At 53.5% G+C, this 20,009-nt stretch overlaps 6 protein-coding genes across 6 annotated transcripts; 1 reads left to right on the top strand and 5 right to left on the bottom strand.

Annotated features, from left to right (window-relative positions):
• Positions 1–2,503: 2,503 nt before the first annotated feature.
• P170DRAFT_473101 (YjgH family protein) lies at positions 2,504–2,983 on the bottom strand (the record flags this gene model as incomplete). The annotated part of the gene is made up of 1 exon (XM_024853011.1): positions 2,504–2,983. One exon carries the CDS (start codon positions 2,981–2,983, stop codon positions 2,504–2,506), a length of 480 nt encoding a protein of 159 aa, XP_024708530.1.
• Positions 2,984–3,377: 394 nt separating this feature from the next.
• On the bottom strand, positions 3,378–4,370 carry P170DRAFT_473100 (uncharacterized protein; the record flags this gene model as incomplete). The annotated part of the gene is made up of 2 exons (XM_024853010.1): positions 3,378–4,167; positions 4,240–4,370. 2 exons carry the CDS (start codon positions 4,368–4,370, stop codon positions 3,378–3,380), a joined length of 921 nt encoding a protein of 306 aa, XP_024708529.1.
• Positions 4,371–6,660: 2,290 nt separating this feature from the next.
• On the top strand, positions 6,661–8,495 carry gel6 (putative 1,3-beta-glucanosyltransferase). Its single transcript, XM_024842386.1, has 3 exons — positions 6,661–7,002; positions 7,067–7,278; positions 7,337–8,495. Exons 1-3 carry the CDS (start codon positions 6,864–6,866, stop codon positions 8,429–8,431), a joined length of 1,446 nt encoding a protein of 481 aa, XP_024708528.1. The 5' UTR covers positions 6,661–6,863; the 3' UTR covers positions 8,432–8,495.
• A 243-nt stretch (positions 8,496–8,738) lies between these two features.
• Positions 8,739–11,659, bottom strand: P170DRAFT_445028 (protein kinase domain-containing protein; the record flags this gene model as incomplete). Its single annotated transcript, XM_024850673.1, has 2 exons — positions 8,739–8,764; positions 9,610–11,659. 2 exons carry the CDS (start codon positions 11,657–11,659, stop codon positions 8,739–8,741), a joined length of 2,076 nt encoding a protein of 691 aa, XP_024708527.1.
• Positions 11,660–13,513: 1,854 nt separating this feature from the next.
• On the bottom strand, positions 13,514–14,944 carry P170DRAFT_434928 (uncharacterized protein). The gene is made up of 4 exons (XM_024848835.1): positions 14,908–14,944; positions 14,706–14,765; positions 14,016–14,652; positions 13,514–13,867 (listed from the first exon to the last, which is right to left on the bottom strand). Exons 3-4 carry the CDS (start codon positions 14,472–14,474, stop codon positions 13,859–13,861), a joined length of 468 nt encoding a protein of 155 aa, XP_024708526.1. The 5' UTR covers positions 14,475–14,652; positions 14,706–14,765; positions 14,908–14,944; the 3' UTR covers positions 13,514–13,858.
• Positions 14,945–15,398: 454 nt separating this feature from the next.
• Positions 15,399–19,073, bottom strand: P170DRAFT_434927 (putative AT DNA binding protein). The gene has a single exon (XM_024848834.1). It carries the CDS (start codon positions 19,042–19,044, stop codon positions 15,826–15,828), a length of 3,219 nt encoding a protein of 1,072 aa, XP_024708525.1. The 5' UTR covers positions 19,045–19,073; the 3' UTR covers positions 15,399–15,825.
• Between the last annotated feature and the right edge of the window lie 936 nt (positions 19,074–20,009).

Here is a 20,009-nt window from a genome sequence, read left to right as displayed (position 1 = left end):
TATTAATATGAATATGATTATGAATGAATATTCATAATCATATTCAGATGATGGCAGGCCCCTCACTCGGCGGACATTAATTTCCAGACGAAGCCTGCGTCAGTATTCTCACCACCGAGATTAATCTCGACAGCCGTGGAAAGTAAGGCCAGGTCACACACAAATCGTGACCCACGGCAGATCCGGAGGTTTCCTTCTTTGTCTTTGAGCCTCGATTCGGCCTTAGTTTCATGCATGTCTAGTGGGCTTCGGTAAGGACGATATTACTACGGTGGTCCTGGTGGTCCCGGGAGTATGTATCTACACCAGTGTGGTGGATGATGGATATACTCCGTCCTCGTAGGAAGAGCCCGCCCTGTGGTCGTACTCGTAGAGCACTCCCTCTCGCCAGCGGGATCTGGGATCTGGGATCTCTCCTGTCGACTCGGGCAGGACTCCCTCCTCTCCGCCCGTCCTGTCTATGTCAGGTAGGAGTAAGGCCACCACCAGGAGCATGTACGCAGTATGCAACTCCTTCTACACGGAGGATGTACCACCACCACTACCACCACCTCCCCTCTTGGGCAGAGCGACCGTTGTCCTCTTTGGGCAACATGCATGCAGCCAGTGGCTTTACGTGGTTCTGTTATTTTCCTTACACATCAATTCACGGAAACACCCTTCGTAGTAAACATCCCAGCCTATCAAATGGGACTCTGGGGAAAGGAAGGCAGAGGTGGGGGAGAAGAGGTGTCCGCGTACGTAGTCACAGTATGGTTTTGATTGCTTTTTCCCCCCCAATTTCTCCACGTCCACAGGGTGCGGTGGGAGTGGAAGTAGGTAAGTAATCTCCATACTGGTAAGTTTTCTTTATCCTTTTGGACCTTTTCGTTCTGGATATTAAATGAATCTCGCGCCTCCCAAACCCAGCCCCAATGCTTATCCCACAACCTCATTTAAAGTCGATCGATGACTATAAACCTTCGTCGGGGTCTTTCCATCCAGCGCGATGGAACTCATCTCAGCTTATTTCCCATAGGACACCTCTGTTTGCTTTGCGGCGCAATCTTATACAGGCGCAGTCTCCATGGGTCAGGTAGAGTCTGGCAAGCCACCCGTTCGAATTGGAAGAAGAAGGGGCAAAAAACTGAAAATACAACCAATAAACAAAATAATAAACAGGAAAGAAAAAAAAAAAAAGCAATCCACGGAGGAAAAACCTCGTTTCTCGCCTCTCACATCATCAAACAAAACCTCCCTCATCTTCAAAACAACCACGCCCATGAATCAAAGGAGAAAGGAGAAACCCCCGAAGCGAAACGGTTTGCCATCTGAGTTGAGTTTCACTTCCATCATGGGCAGCCTGACCCCTCTTCCATTGTCTGCGTATGTTTCTTCCCGGAGTTCTTCCAGGAAATCCCACGGAGTAGAGAAAACGGTGGGCTCAAAACCTGTTCTTCCTATCCCCCTTCACCAACCACTATCATCATCGATCAGCGGCGTGATCCAGATGACCAAGAAGGAACCCGCCTGATTGGGGTCTTCTCCCCGCTTCTGCTTTTCAGGGTTTGGTTCCTTCTACAGTATACGCACTTACCTCTCTGTCTTCTTACATGTTATCCTCCAAGTACGGGACTGTCAGTAGTTACTGCGTACTCCTAGATGTAATACTAATAACATCCACCTTACTAGATACATACAATCCATGCAGGCGTTCCCGTGTCTCCACTTTGCCTTGTCTCAAATAGACAAGGGTCGGTCGGTACAAGTCTTAGGAGGTAGTCGACTTTACTACGACTGGAACTAGGAGTGGTGAGCGGTCGGTCGGTCGGTCGCTTGCAGTTGTCTTCAGTCTGTTTATTTAGTATTTACTCCGCTAGTGTTAGTGTTCGGTACTGCGTGTCGCCCTGTCCTGTCGGTGGTTACTGGCCACTGGTTAGTGGGTGGTGGGTTTGGTTAGGGCTGGGTTTTGTTTGTGTGGGGGTTGTTTTTTGTTTTTGTTTCTGGTTCTGGTAGGGAAGTGAGAGAGGTGGTTCCAGGCTCGTCTGGTTCTAGGGGACGGACTGGTTTTTGGGTCGTCTTCGGCACTGTCCACTGTTGTTTTTACTTTTCACTTGTTCTATTGCTAGTTGCGAACTTTATCTATACATGGACTATGGGGGATGTGTTGTAGCACCGTGTCAATACTCTCTTACATCTTCGTCTTACAAAGAAAAGAAAGGAGAAAAGGCGATCTGGCTTCGATCGCACTCGCACTCGCAAGTGTGATTGGTCTTCGATGGAATGTTTTCTTTTTTCGTCACTGTCGATCGCAGAGTCTCGACTGCTGCCGATTCGAGTAGGTGATGGGCGTTGGCCACACCGTTCCGGAGGACGGAGGTCCTGTGACGGCCTGACGGGCAGATTGAGATTCAGGATCGATCGATCTGGCGAGATCATACATAGGGAATTATAGTGGAGAGAGGATACAGAATAATGTGAATGCAATGTTCAATGCCAATCTATGTCTAAGTTCTATTCGCTATCAAATGCCGTCTGTCATGGCATCCATCTCGATCTCTACCAACATCCTTGCATCCACAAACCCATCCCGCACCACCACCATGGTCGCGACCGCTCCCACCCCTGGATGGCGCGCCCGCCCCAGAATCTCCGAAAACCCCTCCCCAACCGCCGCGCAGTCCTCGGGTCGACTGACAAACATCCTGACTCGCACCACGCTCTCTGCCCCCTTGCCGCCTAGGGCCTGGATGGCTTGGATGCATTCGCTCAGCGCCACGCGCGTCTGCTGGCGTGCGTCGCCTGGAAAGAGGATCTGCGGGGCATCGCTGGGTGACGTCGGGTCGATGGCCGTGGTGCCGGAGACGAAGATGTGCTGCCCGTGTCGAACGGCTCGGTAGTAGCCGATTTTCTCCTCGAAGGGAGACGACGTTGCGAAGCATTGCTTGGAGGGTTGAGGGGTGGTGAGCGTGTGGGTGACGCCTCGGTCGGTGGGGGAGGTCATCGTTGCTGCTTGTTCGGTCTTTGAACGGTGGGACAGAAGTGGTCAATGAATCCTAGCATGTACGACCACGGTTGTAGTCCTAGAGATTCGGCAACTGTCCACCAGGCAGCCATTATAAGAAGAAACAGCATTGGCTATGAGTCATGCCAAGCTTGACTCGATCGCTTAGCTCGTATTTCGGATTCGGGAAGCGCCAGCCGTTATGCAGCATCCGGGATCTCTGGGAGATCTTCCGTTTGAATCCTGGTCAAACGTTTCGAATAATCCAGGAACCCTGGGCAATCCAGGGAAGGTAAGTACCACTGACATCGCTGACGTGCAATTGCCGAAGTATTTATGCAGTTTTGTCACCAAGACTTGGATACCATCGATCCAAGCCGCGTCCTCAAGAATATTAAGAGGTGACGGATCTTCGGCGGGGATCGCCATGTCGGCGGGCATGGAACCGTTGGGGACGGTCACTCCAATATGATTGCATGCAGCGGTTGACCGAGATTTTGGAAAACCGTCGCTGTTCTTCGGTGGTCATCACCGAGTGCTTCTGCGCACAGCTGGAGACCTTCACCGCGACGGGGTGCAGGTGCTGCTGGCGCGAGGAGTAATGCACGCTCGCGTTGTACAAGGTCTGGGACTGGAGCGACTTGCGGTCCAGGGCGGTGCGGAGCTCCAGGCACTGCAGCACCAGCTGCTTCACGCCGTCGGTCAGCGCACAGGCGCGGTACTCGATATCCGGCCAGAAGTCGTCGCCCCAGAACGGATCCTCGCGCACGGCAGATTCCAGGGCCTCGAACCAGAAGTCGAAGCTAGGCAACCGTCGCTTGGCGTTGAGAAGGTCTAGGCCCTGCAGATGGTCCGACAGGAGACAAGCCACCGCAACGAACCGGATCGTGGGCTCCGAATGCAGGACGTGCAACGCGATACAGGCGGGGCATCGTTCAGTCATGTACCAGTCATGCTCCTCGCGAAGGATACAGTGCAGCCAGGCGTAGGCACTTCGGGCTTCTCCGCGGAAGGCGCGCTCGGGCTCTGTTCCTCGGTGACTGGGTAGCACGTTGGCGGCGACACGCGAAGCTTGGTTGTGGAGTAGAAACAAGGGGAGGAGAATGGTGTGGATGATGTCGCGGTGCAGGCGGAAGGTTTCCTGCTCATCCTCGGAGCACGAGTGACGGTGGAAGGCACAAAAGCTACCGAGCGAACAAAGGTTAGCGATCGAATGCGCCGACCGGGAGGTCACAAGGGAGGTCCGAATAACCTACCTGGGAGCGTCCATTCCCATCTCCTGGCGCTTTAGATGCTCTCGAACAGCCTTGAAAGCCTCATTGCGGTCGAGTCTCTCTCCGTCCGATCGGGAGATCCGAAACGGCGAAAACGTGTTGTCCGTGGACATGGCGACGGGCCAATTGGGAGGTGGCGTGGCGAAGGGGATGGAGGGGACCCCTGAAGCTTAAGAGCGACGAAGTATAAAGGAGAAAAGGATAATTTTAATTACAGTCGACCCCAGGCGACGGGCGTGGAGCAGAAGTGGGAAAAAAACGCCTCCCCGATGCAGCAGAGAGAATCAAGTGACGTCGAGGACGACAGGCGACGGAGGCCGACCAATCAATTGGAGCAGTGGAGGTGCAGAGTGGTCGAGATGCGGGCAAGCACGAGAACCACGGATGGCATGGTCCAGAAGAGGCGATTGGGGGCGAAAACAGGCTGAAGAAACGAAGCAGCGAGGAAGAGAATCGGGACCGGGGGAGGGGACGGCGGCCGTATTAAAATATTAAGTTATTGGAAGGTTATCCAGAAGAAGAATAATTATTATTATTATAATAAAAAGGAGACGAGTCCAGACTCTGGCTGGAAGCGTACGTGTGCCAAATGGTTTAATTAGCAATTTTAGCCCGGGGGGACTTACGTTAGTCCTCCCAGACCCGCGAAATGAGAAAACCGGGCAGCGTCGAATCCCGTTTGCACGCATGCGGTGGGAGGCCCCGTCATCCACGCAAGCCCCGTCGATCCTTTTTTTAGTTTTCTGCTGCTCTTCTCCCGGCGCCCGCAGAGAAAAAGGAGCACCGTTACATCCCCGGCCCCTCCCTTCCCCTTTTCATTTTGATTAAATCATCTCCGTCACGACGGAGTACATACTAAATAGTGATAGACTTCGTTTGACGTGGGATTCGAATAGATTTGGGCGTCAGGGCTAGACTTGGCGAGGGAAGCCCTACGGCTGCTCCTTTATCTTCCCCTCTCGATAATTTCAATAAAAAATGAATTTAAAAAAAAATAATGCAGAATAATATTAATCTAAATCCTGCTTCCCCCCTTTTCGCGGCCCTAACGTGACCCTAACGTGACAACGACTGTCCCTCCTCCTCACCGGGAGCCAATCGTAATTATCGTGGGGTGGGGCTCCCCAGGGTCTCGATCGTTGCCAAGAACGTCGCCCATTGCGTTATTGCGGCCCCGATAACCGCCAGAATGGCCTCCTCATTGGCTCTGCTATGCGAGAAGTGACCGTGTGACGAAAGTGACCGCGGAGTGCCTGCAGATCGGCGCTGGTGCCGGTTCCCTGATACCCTGATCAGCATCAAATAGTCGGATCGCGTCCGTGTTGGGCTGCAATGGAAGCGAGCATCGGAGAGGGTTACCTTTGGACCGGGTATGGCCACAACCGGCGAGTATGGGAAGGACGTGGTGCACCCTCATAGATCTTATACTATATATAATTATATACTCCGGAAGCTATTGAACCCTTGCGGCGACACCAACATTTCTATATATCACTCCCGCATATTCAACGATGAAACAAGCCACCCCGGGACATTCAATCAATTCATCATTTCGATCAGCGGTGGTCCCTCCGCAGGGTCAAAAAGACGTCAGTGGGTAGAGATTAGAGGCTAGAAAAAATAAGTACGGGATCGGCCTGAAAACTACTAGCCTGAGAACAAGTCTCCTTTGACCTGTCCATAAGGACTTTGGTTCTGCTCCGTAGTCAACGCATACTCCCTAGTAGGACGAGGGATAAAGAAGCCAATCGGCTCACCCACTATACAATACCTAGAAATAACCCCCTATACAGAGTATGCTGCACTAATTCCAATAGTCGGTTCAATCTGATCATTGTGATCACTTGCTTGGTCTATTGTCATATGCATGAACTATAGACACCTGCATTGGTTAGAAAGGCTGCCCAATCCTCTCCGGAACGGTGTTGATTTTTTTTTTGTTGGTATATACCTGCCGATCCGGGTTTAGCGTGCTCGTGACTGACCCAGCCCTTACGGCTGGATCTTCTCTCCCAATCACTTCATCCACCTGCATCTTATCAAAACCATCGGAAAATAGTCAGGGCCTTTCATTTTATACCTGCTCTCTTAGACCCAGCAGCGCGGTTCAAGATCACGGTGCGCATGCATTCCTCATGCCTCCATCTATCCCTTGATTCTCACCCGCAACATTCCTCTCTTCCCCTCCCCCAGCAATAGCGTCACAGTCCTCCCAATGGCTTGGACCCCAGATCTCTATCCCTTCGTCAGCCCTGTTGCTGCACGATGGAACGGGTAGCATTCCTCATAAGCAATGCGCTTGACGTCACTTTCGCCTGGGGAACCCTACCAGCATACATGCCGGCGTTACAGAAGAAACGGTATCTGGTATGGCTGGGACAGGGACAACGTCCTGGATACCACGAGATGTGATCTGTGGTGTTGCAGTTGACTATTAAATGTGTGTTCTGCATCGATTGGATTTTTCCTGATTCTACTAGCAATCCACAGCTGCTGTGCAGTCGGTCAATCTATCACTATTCTATATTTGGCACTCAACCCAATCTAGCCTTTGGGTACTCTTTTAGCCTCCCTTGTCACATCCTACTATAGAAAACCACATCAAGATGCTGCCAGCATGGTCTTGGTCTGCAGCCTCCCTGCTGCTGGGCAGCTTGCATGTCCGGGGCGCAGATGCTATTGGACCCATCACCCCGGTGGGATCCAAGTTCTTCCATGAAGACGGAACACAATATTATATCAAAGGTGCATACATACAGATTTCCACTCCTCCATTCTCCAGAATCCACTGACCAACACCCCATTCTAGGCGTCGCCTACCAGCTCACGCCCGAAGACCCCCTCGTCAACACAGATCAATGCGAGCGCGACATCGCGCGCATGGCCGAATTGGGCACCAACGCCATCCGGGTCTATCATGTGGATCCCGATGCCGACCATGACGGCTGCATGAACGCACTTGCAGATGCAGGCATCTACCTGTTCGTCGATCTGGAGACGTTCGACACCGCCATCCGAACGGTTCGTCTGGTCCCGTGCGCAGCAATAAAGAAAACCTTGAAAACTGACCTATCCACAGGATGACCCGCAATGGACCCGATCGCAGTTCGACAGTTACACAGCCGTGCTGGACGAATTCCAGCAGTACAACAACACGGCCGGCGTCTTCATTGGCAACGAAGTCATCACGGCGCCGGATAACTCGGCTGCCGCGCCCTTCGTGCTCGCCGCCGCGCGCGACATCAAATCCTACCGCAACGAAAACCACTACCGCCAGATCCCCGTCGGCTACGCGGCCGCCGACATCGCCGAGCTGCGTCCCATGCTGCAGAACTACATGGCCTGTCGCCCCGACGCCGCCGACCGCCTGGACTTCTTCTCCCTCAACGCCTACGAATGGTGCGGCGACTCCTCCTACGAGGAGTCCGGCTACCGCAGGCTCCAGCACCAGGCCGCCGACTTCCCCATCCCCATCTTCTTCTCCGAGACCGGCTGCAACGTCGCCCGCCCGCGCCTCTTCACCGACCAATCCGCCATCTTCTCCGAGCCCATGTCCGACACCTGGTCCGGCTCCATCATCTACGAATGGATCCAGGAGACAAACGACTACGGCCTGATCACTTACGACGACGACGACGACACCGTCACCCCCGACGCCGGTCCCAACAACAACGCCCCCGTCGCCCTCGACGGCTTCGCCCGCCAAGGCGCGCCCAACCGCGTCGCGCCGGACTTCGACAACCTCAAATCCCAATGGGCCACGCTGAATCCTACCGGCGTCTTCCTCTCCGACTACATCCAGTCCACGGCGGCCATCTCTCCGCCGGAATGCCCCGCCTCCACGCCGGGCGGCTGGGCCGTCGACCCGAACGCCCCGCTGCCCACGCTGCAGGATACCTTCCACACCGCGGCGCCGACGGTCCCGTCTGCCACTCGATTCCCGTCCATCACCGTCTCGTCGGGCGCCGGTGCTGGCGCTGGCTCCTCGCCGACTCCCACGGCGTCGTTTTCGCCCCTGTCGCCGTCTTCCTTCTCCGCTACCTCGTTCAATTACACCCTCAGTAACGCTGGCAGCGCTGTCGCCGTGCCTGGACAGGGCTTCGGGCTCGCCCGGCTGGCGGATGGGTTCGTGGTGTTTGGTGCGGTGGTGGGCGCGTTGGCGGTTTGGTTGTAAGCCTACCTGTCTGCCTGTCTGGTCTTTCCTACATTGCTTGTCCTTGACAAGGAGGGAATGAATCAGTGATGTTTTAACGGCTGTCTTGTGTATGTTTCCATATCCTGTTTCTTTTTTGGGGTTTTGTCTATGGCGCAGGGCGAGCGCTTCTTGCTTGATTATGTTGTTGATTGGTTTGCTTCGTATTCGGATTCGGCTTCGGATTCGGAGGAATGGAGAGAGAAAAGGCAAACCGGGACTGGTGCTGGTGCTGGTTCACCGCGAATTGGATATTGGCTATTGGCTTAGATGGCATGTCTGTCTGCTTTCAGTAGAAAATAGACCAAAGACAATCTATGCATGTATGTAAAGTAGATAAATAAATGAGATGAAATGCAGCTCCATGCAGTGTGTTCTTATTAGTGAGTGGGTCTATCTGGTAGGTAGTCTATCTTATCTAGCCAACTAGCAATGGAGGGAAAAAATAAAAATAAATGAAAAATAATCAATGTCTCGGAGAGGATAAACTCTCAACCTCACGATGAACAGTCCTATTTGTTAGCCAATTGCGCCCCCGAGACGGATTGTTGATGTTGCTGAAAATGCTGAGCATATCTCAACGTTTGGTGTTTTAAATGGTCTGTTGGCGCTCCTGTCTCCCGGCCTAACATCAAATAGTACTTGAAACTTTTGATTTATTTAAGTATCACGGATATTAGAGGGCAAATAGAACTGGTATACAACGGCTGATGGGGAAGGAAAGAGAGAGAGAGGGATCAGACAGGCGCTGTCCTGGATTGAAAAGAAATGTATAAGCGGACTCGATGTACAACCGACCATGGCAGTGCTGGTAGAGATGAGCAATAACGCACCCCCAACAGGGTCCATGACAAACAAAAAATGAAAAGTAGATGGGTACTAAAATGGACGCCAAGGGTATTCACCAGGGGAGATAGAAAATAGAATAAGAACGTACATGCATACATACATGGACATAGCATAGCACAGGAACATGCAGTATGACCAGTCCGATAAGAGTACAAAAATTGACCAGAGTTGAACAACAAATCTGCATGCAGCAGCACGAAGATAGATGACTGCTCAACCCCGAAGCGTAAAGCTATAATCCCAAGCTGGATCGTTGACCGCCGCCGGGCTCAACGCTTGGTCGGGATCTCGCCAGGGCTGATCGGACTCACTTGTGTACCCGGCGCTCTCTGGATCGGTGTCACTGTTCTGGTAGCCGTCGAAACAGAAATTGAAGTTGGCCATGGATGCGGCTGGGGACGGGTATAGACTGTCGGATCCGCCCGGGTCGACGACGGATTGGTCGTGAACTATCAGATGTTTGCTCGGCGAGGCGGGCGCGGGTGTCGCTGATTTCGAGGGAACATCGAGTATGTGATGCGCTGGGCCATCCGTCTCTGTGAGCTTTCTCCCAGGCAGTGCGCTCTTGGATCGTTTCGTGGCGAGATGGAGATGGGACGAGCAGTGTAAGTTGGCCACGCCGCTTAGTTGTCGGATTGCGGACGAAAAGCAGTGGTCAACCTGGGAGGCTGACGGACGATCGGCTGGGTCTTTGCTCAGCATGGCTCGTGACATGGAAAGCATGGCCCGGACGGCCTGGAAGACGGGGCTCTTCTGCTTCTTTGAGTCCTGGTCTAATAGTGTGATCCAGGAGGTGACCTGGGCCATGTTCCGATCTAGGTGAAATGAGCAGTCCGCAACGCCTCCTCCACGACCGGCAGTCCGGTTCTTGGCCCCGCGGTGATGGACGAATGAGGATATCTTGCGTTTGCAAAGATGGGTGAAGATATCCACGGTGACCGCGCCGAGAGAGAAAATGTCTGATGCCTCCGGATTGGTTTGACGGGACTGCCAGGTGTGTACCACTGCGGCGTTGGAGTGCGCAAGCGGCAGGCTGACCGGACCTAGAGGAGCCTGGTGCGAAGAAGAGCCCGATGAGTTGGATGAGGTGATCGAAGGAGTGTAAAAGATGGGCCGTTTCACGGAAGATATAACGCGCTTTCGAGCGCTTCCGTCGCTTGACCCGGATGAGGAAGAAGGCCCAAAAGAAAATCGAGACGGAGAGCCCGGAGATACGACTCGGATGGCAGTTCCTTGTGAGAGAATGGACTCTGGCCGCGAGTCCGCAACGTCGTGATCCGCTTGATGCGATCCTTTGAGCATGCCGAAGCTGAGTCTGGATGGCCGAGATGACTGTTTGCGAACCGTGCGTCCACCAGATGGCAAGGGTGCCCGAGAGGGTCCACTATCCTGCACAGTGGCGGAGCGAACCCAACGTTCCGGAGCGCCATACTGATACGACTCAACATCGTCGATCTTCACCGGAGGTAGCAAAGTGTCCAGGGCCTCGAATTGACCCAGGAAGATTCTATAGTCCGCGTCGACGAAGATGTTAGACGGTCGAATGCCGCCGTGCACCTGGTTATGTGCATGTAGCCACGATAACCCATTCGCCAGGCAATGCGGCCAGTTGAGTAGTATCTCTCGACGTTGTTCTTTGGACAGGCGCTTGAATTGCTGGGGCACGTCCGTAAGAAAAGACATCAGAGTGCGTTCGTAGATGCCGGAAAAGAGAATGCAGACTGTATTGTCGACAAAATATGATCCGTATATCGAATAGACATGCTCGTGGGATAGCCTTTTCAGCGAGCGAACCTCTTCGAGGACCTCGTCTTCCTCGAAAAAATGCGGTGGCCCTCCCACTGTGACTTGCGTTCGCAAATACACCCGACAAACAGACCCGGCTAGGACCACCCTTTCCACTCCATCCCTCGCCAGGGCTGTGCCGGTTCGGAGCAACTCCACCGGGACGCCCTCGTTCTCCGTATATTTTACATGTTCCCCTTCGTCGATACCACGAACGACAAACCGCCACTGCGCAAGAAAGAACTTGGAGTCCAACGCGGGGTCCTCCGTGTCTGGGGATAAATGAAGACGGTCGACGCTGTGGGCCGCAATGGGCAGATCGGAGTCATCAAGCGACTCTTCCACCAAGGCGAAGATTCGCTCGGGGATCCCGATGTCAACGAGAATCAGGAAGAGTCTTCCCGCTTTGGCGAGAATCCATTCGAGGTAGGTCTCGCTCGTTAATCCCTCACCCCATGGCAACGGAGTCACGAGACGGTGCAGGATGTTGGAGGGCAGATGGTTGAAGATGTACTCCGAGCTTAGAGTGGCTTGGATCCTATCCTCGGGCCACCAGAGTGACGTTATGACCGACATCGTGTACACATGGCGAACCGGGCCGACGAGAGAAGAGGGTTCCGGCCGAAGGGAGAACCGAGTTTAATATACTGCTAGATAGAGGAAAGCTGATGGTATCTTTGTTTCTTCCGCAGGACTAGTTGTAAGCTAAAACACGCGCTGCTCCTTGCGGCTGTCAAAACGATTAATCTGGGCTAGGTTGGATCATCAGAAAGCCCATGAAAGTATAAAACAGTGACAAGACGGGGAAAACATGGAGATCGAGGACTCAGGACCGGAAAGACGGAGGGGACTGAACCTACTAGTGGACACGAGGCTTATCAGACATCCAGTAAGGGATACTTGCGGAATTATTGACAATCCAATCAATAGTAGTGAGGCATTGCAGACAGCCTCTTAGAATCCATAGGAAGAGGAGACGAAGAGGGGGGAAGGGAGCTGGGTTCCTTCATAGCGCGTCCCACAGTTCTCTCACTCTGTACGACCCGAGCAATTGGCAACGGACTTGGAGTGGCCATGCGGAAATCCAAGATTGGGCAACGCCGGCTTAGTTTCATGGCATCGCAGGAAACCAGGGTCGACGGGCCAGTGCGATGCTATTATGAGACGACAGCCTGATAAGCGACAGGGATCTCCATCAGCGTGACAACGGTCCTTGCAGGGGAAGCTCCGGACGGAAGCCGACGAAAAGGGATAGACACGCCGTTAGGTCAGTGGAGATTGGAGGCCGAGGTGGATAGATCACAAAAGCCGATGGAGACGGACGCATCATCGATGGAGGATAAGAATAACTCGTCGTGGAAATTGGAAAGGGAGAGAGAGACGCCCAATGAGGATACGCCGGCAACGTGATCCATCACGGGGATTCTCTCTCTCTCTCTCTCTCTTCGTCTTCATTATTTGGTCCCTTGTGAGCCATCATTCTCCCACCCATGCCGATCAGAATGGGCATTGTACTTCTGTTCGAATGCACATCATCCGAACAATACTCGATAGCTCCTGCAGGCTTATCAGTGACAGCTGAAAGGCCGCTATTGCCATTAGTCACGGCCGAGACAGAGATAAGGCCACCGGACCAGTCGTCGTCACTACCCACAGCCTTGGGACCGAGGAAATGATCGAACTGCAGAACAGAACCCGGGAACTCTCAGGATCCCAAGCATCCAAAAATGATCCTTCTCTTATCGTGTCTTTGCCCCTCTTCTCGGTGCTCTCCGTTCCGCCGGGTTACCGCTGGGGAAGCTGATAGTGACATGCGATATTCAATTGGAAAAAAGAAAAAAGGATAAACAGAGAATGTGATTTCAGGATCAGGCCGTGGGGGAACAGATTCCTGCTGGCCACTATCTCCCAATATTCCCTGTCAGTGCTCGACCGGACCTACTCGGGGATATCTCTTTCGATCCTCGATAAAGATGCCTCACCAAGTGGGCTTGAGGATCTTGATCCACGGTTCATGAGAAGTGGGACAGCCTGCCATGTTTTCTGATCGATCCTTCTTCTCTTACTCCATGATGTCGAAAGAGATAGATCCAAAGCCTACAATTCCAGGAAAGTTCAATGTCCATGCAACCCAGGATCTATTGAGGCATTGCGGAAATATCAATCGTAGCCATGCACAGGTGGCTTGCATTTCCTTAAGCCTCCGGTTTCTCTTTAATTAGGCCTCGTTAGTTAGTTCGGGGGGCGTGATAAGGTCTTTTGGTCTGCGGATGACTCGCGCGGCCGATGGAAAAAGAAACAATGCGATGGTTGATAAGACATGCCTTTTTCATGTGTCTTTTGGAGAGAATATTGGATTCTTCATGCGAGTATATACTTTCCTAGTTAATCCCCTCCTACCCACTTCATGCAGGCAAATAAATAGACCCCATACAATATTCGTCCCAGCAACCGACCTCGGTTCAATCCTTTTCACCAAATCATATTCACAAAAGAAAGAAAAACAAAAGAATGAATCAAAGAACCCATCAAAAGAAGGACCAGCCTTCCAATGTCCCTCCTCCCCCCCTATGTAGTCCCCTGCCTCCTCAGCCTCCTTCGCAATCGACTCTCTCCGTGACTCGGACTCGAAAACGACTGTCGCCTGTGCTGCTCATCGCTCGAACGTCGCCGATCCCACGACTTGCGAAACAGCTGCTGCTCATCATCCTGCTGTTTGGCGCGCTGGTGCAGGAAGCCTTCATGCGCTTCTTTTTCCTCCGTTAGGGCTTTGATCTATGCTTGGTTAGTCTTTCATCCTTTCTCAGCTCTCTTTCTCTTTCTCTTCTAGACAGATTCAAACAAAAGGTTGAAAAAAAGAAGGAAAAGTACAACCCACATAAACCAACCAAACCTCTTGCTCCGAGCTCCACGCCTTCTGACACCGCGCCAGCTCGCGCTCCGCGATCGCAAGATCGCGTTCCTGCCGCCTCGTCCACCGACACCGATGGCTTAGAATACTCGCCCAACTGACGACGCGCACCAGGCCTGCCCGACTGCTGGCCCCGACGCCGAGGGGATGCAGGTCCCGGTTTAGGTCCAGGTCCAGCGCGCTTTCGTTCACCGCCACCTCGGAATCGCAGTCCGAGTCCGAGTCTGAGTCGCAGGCCGAGGCGCTGAAGAGCGAGGGGCTGCCGCTGTCGTCACCGACATTGTTGACTGTGACGGTGACTCTGCCATCACTAGCAGGGGGAAGAGGAGGGAGAGGGAAAGCAGCAGTCCCGCTGGGGATGTGGTATTCGTTGTGGCAGTGGACGCTGCAGTAGTCGATCTCGACGGATTTGCCCTTCCAGGGTCGGGTGCGGGTTCGGGGGAGGAAGGATAGGCGGAGGATGTTTTTGAGGGGATGCATTTTCTTTTCTTTTTCCTTACAAGGGTAATATAAGGTAGGTGGTATGTATGTGTGTATGTAGGTGCTAGGTTCGAAAGTGAGGAAGAAGGCAAGGCAAGGCTGAGTTGCGATGTGATATCCGAGGATTGGTATCCCTTATATACCACCTCATTTCTACGGCTTAACTGACAGTCTGAAAGTAAGTTCCTCTCGTATACAGATAAATCAAAAATTCACTAACCAACTGACTAGTGAGTCCACGGTTCACGCCATCGCCATCCACCCACCATACAGATGAGGCATCAAGATCAGGTTAGGCGTCACGTCTCTCCATTCTCATCCATCAGGCTCAGGCTGGCTCGACTCTCTCCGACATCCCTCTCAAACAGGCTAAGTGTCACCGTGCCATGCAGCACGCGAGTTTCTGTTTGGCTGACGTTCCGAAAACCTGCAGCTCGGTCGAAACCGCAATGTGACCGTTCCCTTTCTTCTGCCGGAGTGGGAACCCAGCATTGGAGCGCTGTGGGTTCAAGCCGGGCCTGGACGAATAGACAGGCAAGAACTGGCACGGTTTATTTTTCTTCCCTGCCAGCGCAAGAGACTGGATCCCGGGAGCACGAAAACGTGGCGGCAAACCCGGTCTCATGGGGATGCAGTGTCGGGATGTTCGTTGTCGGGATGGACATGGTTGAGTCTGGTAGGTTTTTGGGCGTGTCTGAGGCCTGAATTGATGGGTTTGGAGCAAGGATGGGGTTGTTGCAATGTAGGAGGTTTAGTTATGGAGCTGTCCTCGTCAAGCAGTGTGGTTCTCTATGCCTACCTAGTCAACGCGTGAAGCACGAGGTCACGTTTCTCGATCGAACTCCTAATGAAAACTACTGGGAAGCGCCCCTTGGCGAGGTTGTAAATCGGGCCGAAAAGAAAAAAAACCACTGAATAGGTCACATTTGCTGCATGAACCAGTGATGCAGTGGCGGTCCACTCAGGAAGACTAGTATAAACATGAATAATTCCTCTCGCCGCTGACTCATAAACACCCAATCAATTCCTAGAACACCCTGACCCAAAAATGAAAACCCAAGGGGAATCATACATCAGATAACAATAGCCAAATCTATACAAAGCTGCCAAAATATTAAGAGACCAGACTGTGGGACTCGCCAACCCAACCAGCAGGATCCCGTCTATTGGGTTCATCAGCCCGCGATGACCCGCGAACATGGAACACTCAATAGTAAAAGTAAGCCACACTGGGTCTGTGCCAAAACAGGACCAGTAGACTCGAGTTTCTCGCACCAAAGAGGAAGCTGGGGTTGGAAGACCAAGTTCAACAAAAAAGCAAAACCAAAGGTGACTAGTGCAGTCCGATCAGTCAGCGCCACGATCTGGTCGCCGTGGCCCTGCTTCTCGAAGACTCTGCTCCCCACGGTCCTTTATGCATCCCGGCCTTCCTCTCTTTTCGGATCTCTTCACCAATAATGATACTGATCAGTCTTCGGTGCACATCGGCTTCCGTCCAGCCGACTTGGCCGGTGCCGCCAGCCTGTAAGTCGGCCTTGGCCAGCTCTTGCACGAATCGGTCGATGATCGCAAACTGGCGCTCGGTGATAGGAACCCCGTGCACCCCGTCTGAAGTCCAGATCCAGTCACCTATAATTCCAGTACGCTGGGCAGAGGAGTGGTAGGGAAACCGCTCGGGATAACTTTTCGCGAGGCGATAGAGACGACGCAGAAACGCGTAGTGATCGTCGGAAAAATACCCAGAGACAGCCAATGGAAACGGACGTTCGTATGTGTCACCCTTCGTACCCACGTCTGGAGATGCATGTTCGTGGTCAAGCATCTGGCCAGGGCGAGGCGTGGCAGAGCTGTGTCGTTCATGACTTGCCCTGGCAACTTGATACGGCGGTCTTGGCGTCTCTTCCATTTCTTGGTTGTCTTGGATTTCCCCGTCAGGTTCATCGTCAACTTCACCAGCGAATGACGCTGGTTCAACAGGAAGCTCCTCGTCTTCTTCCTCCTCATCCTCCTCCTTGTCTTCGGGCGCTACTGCTGCCGCCTCTGCCTCTTCGGCCTGCTCCGGTTCCTCGTCTTCGGAACTCTCTTCACGTACAGGGGGACTAGGTCGCTTTGGCGATCTCCTTATTGGTGCTTTCAGCCATCCGGGCGTGAGACTAGCGATTCTTCGAAACAAGGATGATGCCGGTAACTCAGCACTAGCGGGTGGACGCTCCGGAGTGATGCCATGTGTCTCGTGAGCTGACGGTTGGTCGGTTACGGCGGCATCGGGAATACCCTCGTTTCCACGTTCGTCTCGTTGCGCGAGAGCGAGTTGCCAAGCGTTCTCATGTCTTGTGGTTGGGTCAACTTGGAAAGCCTCGTCGTCGGACAACCTAGGACTAGACGCCAGAAAGCCATCCGACTGGAGCTCGTTTTCGGGTACGTATCCATGGACATCGTCGTCATGTTGGGACGCTTTGGTCGATGGGGAGCTCTGTGCAGGTCTGCGTTTGGCAGCGCTCATAGGACTGCTCGTCCCTTGATAATAGCGCGACCGTCTTGGGGTATTCTCTGCGCGATAAAGATTTGAAAGATCGACGTCCTGCTCACGCAGTTGTCTCACTCGCGACTGGCCGAGAAAGGGTACTTTTTCACGTTTAGTGATCCAGTAGTCCGGCGACGATTCGCCTTGCTCCCCCGGTGTAGTGGTCAGGTCATTTTTCCACGGACTAGATCCCTGGCCAGCAGCCATGTCATTTTGCTTGCCGTATGTGGCAGGCGAACGGTGAGAATGGGCGCTCTGGTTATGTGCTTCTTGCTGCCAGATGTCTTCATCGTCATCATCTTCTTCAGAACCACCATATTGATCTTGATCTTGATGTTGGTCCTCGTGCCCGTCCTGATCCTGAGCCAGGTCAGGGTATTGAACGTCATTTACATCCTGGTCTTGGCCTGGATCCCGATACTGATCCTCATTTGTGCCCCGTGCCAGATCAAAACCCCGATCAGACTCGTCATTGGAATCCGGACCTAGATCAAGCTCCCGATAATGGTCATAGTCATCGTTATCAACTCCCAGATCCAGGTCCCGGTAATATTGATCATCCATTATATCCAGGCCCTGAGACGGGCTCTGGTGCGGATGCTCAGATTCAGGTTCATGATGCTCATGTAGATCCTCTTCTTGATTCGGATCTTGATGATACTGATCGTGGTCTTGATCCTGAAACTGGTATTCATCTTGATACCTGCCTGGACTTTGGTCTTGGTAATGGCCATTGAGCTGGTCGTCATAGTGATTTTGATCCACGGCATCAACACCATCGTCAGAAAAATCATCCGCTGGATCCGCGAGTGCCTCAAAAGGCGCGGCCCGATCGAACTCGGGCTCCTGGTCCTGCTCTTGCTCGACCGATGGCTCGCGTGCATCATACTCACTATCAGGGCCCCGAGACCCACCATCGTCACTATCGATGACTATGACTTGGCTCGTGTTGGCCATTTGAATCTCCCGACTGATCGCCTCCCGCTCCTTCTGCCATTCTTCCATTCGTCGTTTCATCATAGTGCTCGGTGACTGAGGTCTTCTGTTGCTGTTTATTTGCTGTAGCGGGGTCGCAGAAGGTTGTGCAGAGTCTCGTCCCTTTGCTCGCGGTGTGTCCATCGTCGGCGATTTCGTGGCCTTCCGAGGTCTGGCTGTTTCCTTCTCCGCTTGCCTTTTCCTCCTGGCCAGCTCATGTCCGAATCGAAGGGCGCCACGGAGTTCATGATGCATTTCGGGATTGAAGCTGCTGAAAAGGATCTCCATGCGCTTTCGAGATGCGTTCATATCGGAGACCTGGTCACCCGAATTCGGAATATGCGGGGTCGCCATGATGCCTGGCGACTCGTATGCATGCCTCATGGTACCCTCGAGTGCAACACCCAAGCGGATCATTCTCGCCAGTCTAGATAATGGGCCTTTCTGGATCGTAGACTTGGGCGCTGACGTTGCAGGCGGCGATAGGCTCTTGGCTGGCTTGGGCTTGCCACTTGATGATCCTGGCTTGTGACTAGATTGTCGAGAGTGCCTCGTTCGTGGCTCCTTCGATGACTGCCTCGTTCGTAGCTCCTTTGACGACTGCCTAGATCGTGGATTTGATCCGGCATCTGATTCTTGTTTGCTAGTCTTTCGTTGTAGAGACCCAATGGTATCTTGATTCCAGACGCGCCTGAGAGCGCTTTTACCAATCTTGGAATCCCCATTCCCCTCAAGGCCATGTTGCTTTGCCGAGGGTAACGTGTCCAAAGAAACCATGCTGAATCCCTCGCTCTCGATGATGGAGTCGAATTCTCTTTGTTCATCCGTCGGGCCGTCTGTGGGATGTGATTCGTCTTGTCGCAGATCGCCGTTTGTTGTCGGGTTGTCCGACGGGGCCGATTCTCGCTTCTCCTCGTCCAAGGACGAGGCGGTGGGGGTAGGGTAAGTGCGAGGTGGCATGGGTGTATGGCCGGCATAGAGGGTATTGTCAGGGGAGATGATTTTTCTCTCGTGGGACGGAGACGGCATCTTCGAGGGAGTTGAGCCCCAGTGGCCACTTCCGTTGGCCATGTACGGTTCATCTGGCGAATCGACATGCGGCGTATCGAAGGTCTGCTCGAATCGCACTCGCGGCGAGCTTCGATTCTCCTGAGCGGCGGGATGCTCCTGGGCGGGGTTTTCGAATGGAGCACCGTAATCTACGTCGGGTAGATCGTCGTCGTCAGAATCAGCGTCTGCAGCCATGTTCAAAGGGCTGAAGCTTTGCTCGGGTTCAGCGATAGGGGCTGGACCAAACTCTTGGGTCCTGCGATCCCCAGCGTCCTGAGCATCCTGAATTATTGGCGCTTCTGGAATTTCCTGAATATCGTGTATATCCCCAATTTGCTCATTCTGATTGTCTTGAACGTCCTGAATATCATGGTCTTCCTGCATTTCCTGAATATCACGCATTGAAACCTCCGGGGGACTCGTATGCTCTGTCTCGGCGAGATTCCAGACTGGCGTATGTTTCCTCGGTCGGCCGCGTTTCCTCTTTTGCCCACTCGCGCCTACGGGGCCAGGGGTGTGTCCGGGACTGCCGGGGATCGGAGTCGCATCCTGCGCGATGAGATCCGATTTCCGAGGACGACCCCTGCGCCTTCGCGGGGTCTCCTCCACCGACGCCTCCTCCCCCTTCAGCGGTATCTTCGTGGTGGTGGTGGTCGAGGGCCGTAGCCGTTTGCGCGGGCTGTCGACCGCCATTTCGTCTTCGTCCTGCGTCGCCTCCAGCGTTACACGAATCCTCCACGGGCTCCCATTCCCGTCGATTGGCCCCTTGTCCGGCGACAGCGACATCTGCCCTCCATCTACCTTCATGGACGGCGAGGCGGGGAGCAAAACATCGTCGAAACGGATGGAGTGGGCGCTGCGACCGCCGGGAGTGAAGCTTGCGCGTGGGCGGGAGCCGGATCGCGGTGTTTGCAGCAGTTTGAAGTTGGCGGGCGACATGGCGCTCTGGCGGCCGGTGAAGGGCTTGATCGGCGAGGAAATCAAAT

This window comes from Aspergillus steynii (assembly GCF_002849105.1).
Source record: "Aspergillus steynii IBT 23096 chromosome Unknown P170scaffold_2, whole genome shotgun sequence".
In the NCBI taxonomy this organism is placed as follows: Eukaryota; Fungi; Ascomycota; class Eurotiomycetes; order Eurotiales; family Aspergillaceae; genus Aspergillus; species Aspergillus steynii.
This window is presented reverse-complemented; position numbering and strand designations above follow the sequence as displayed.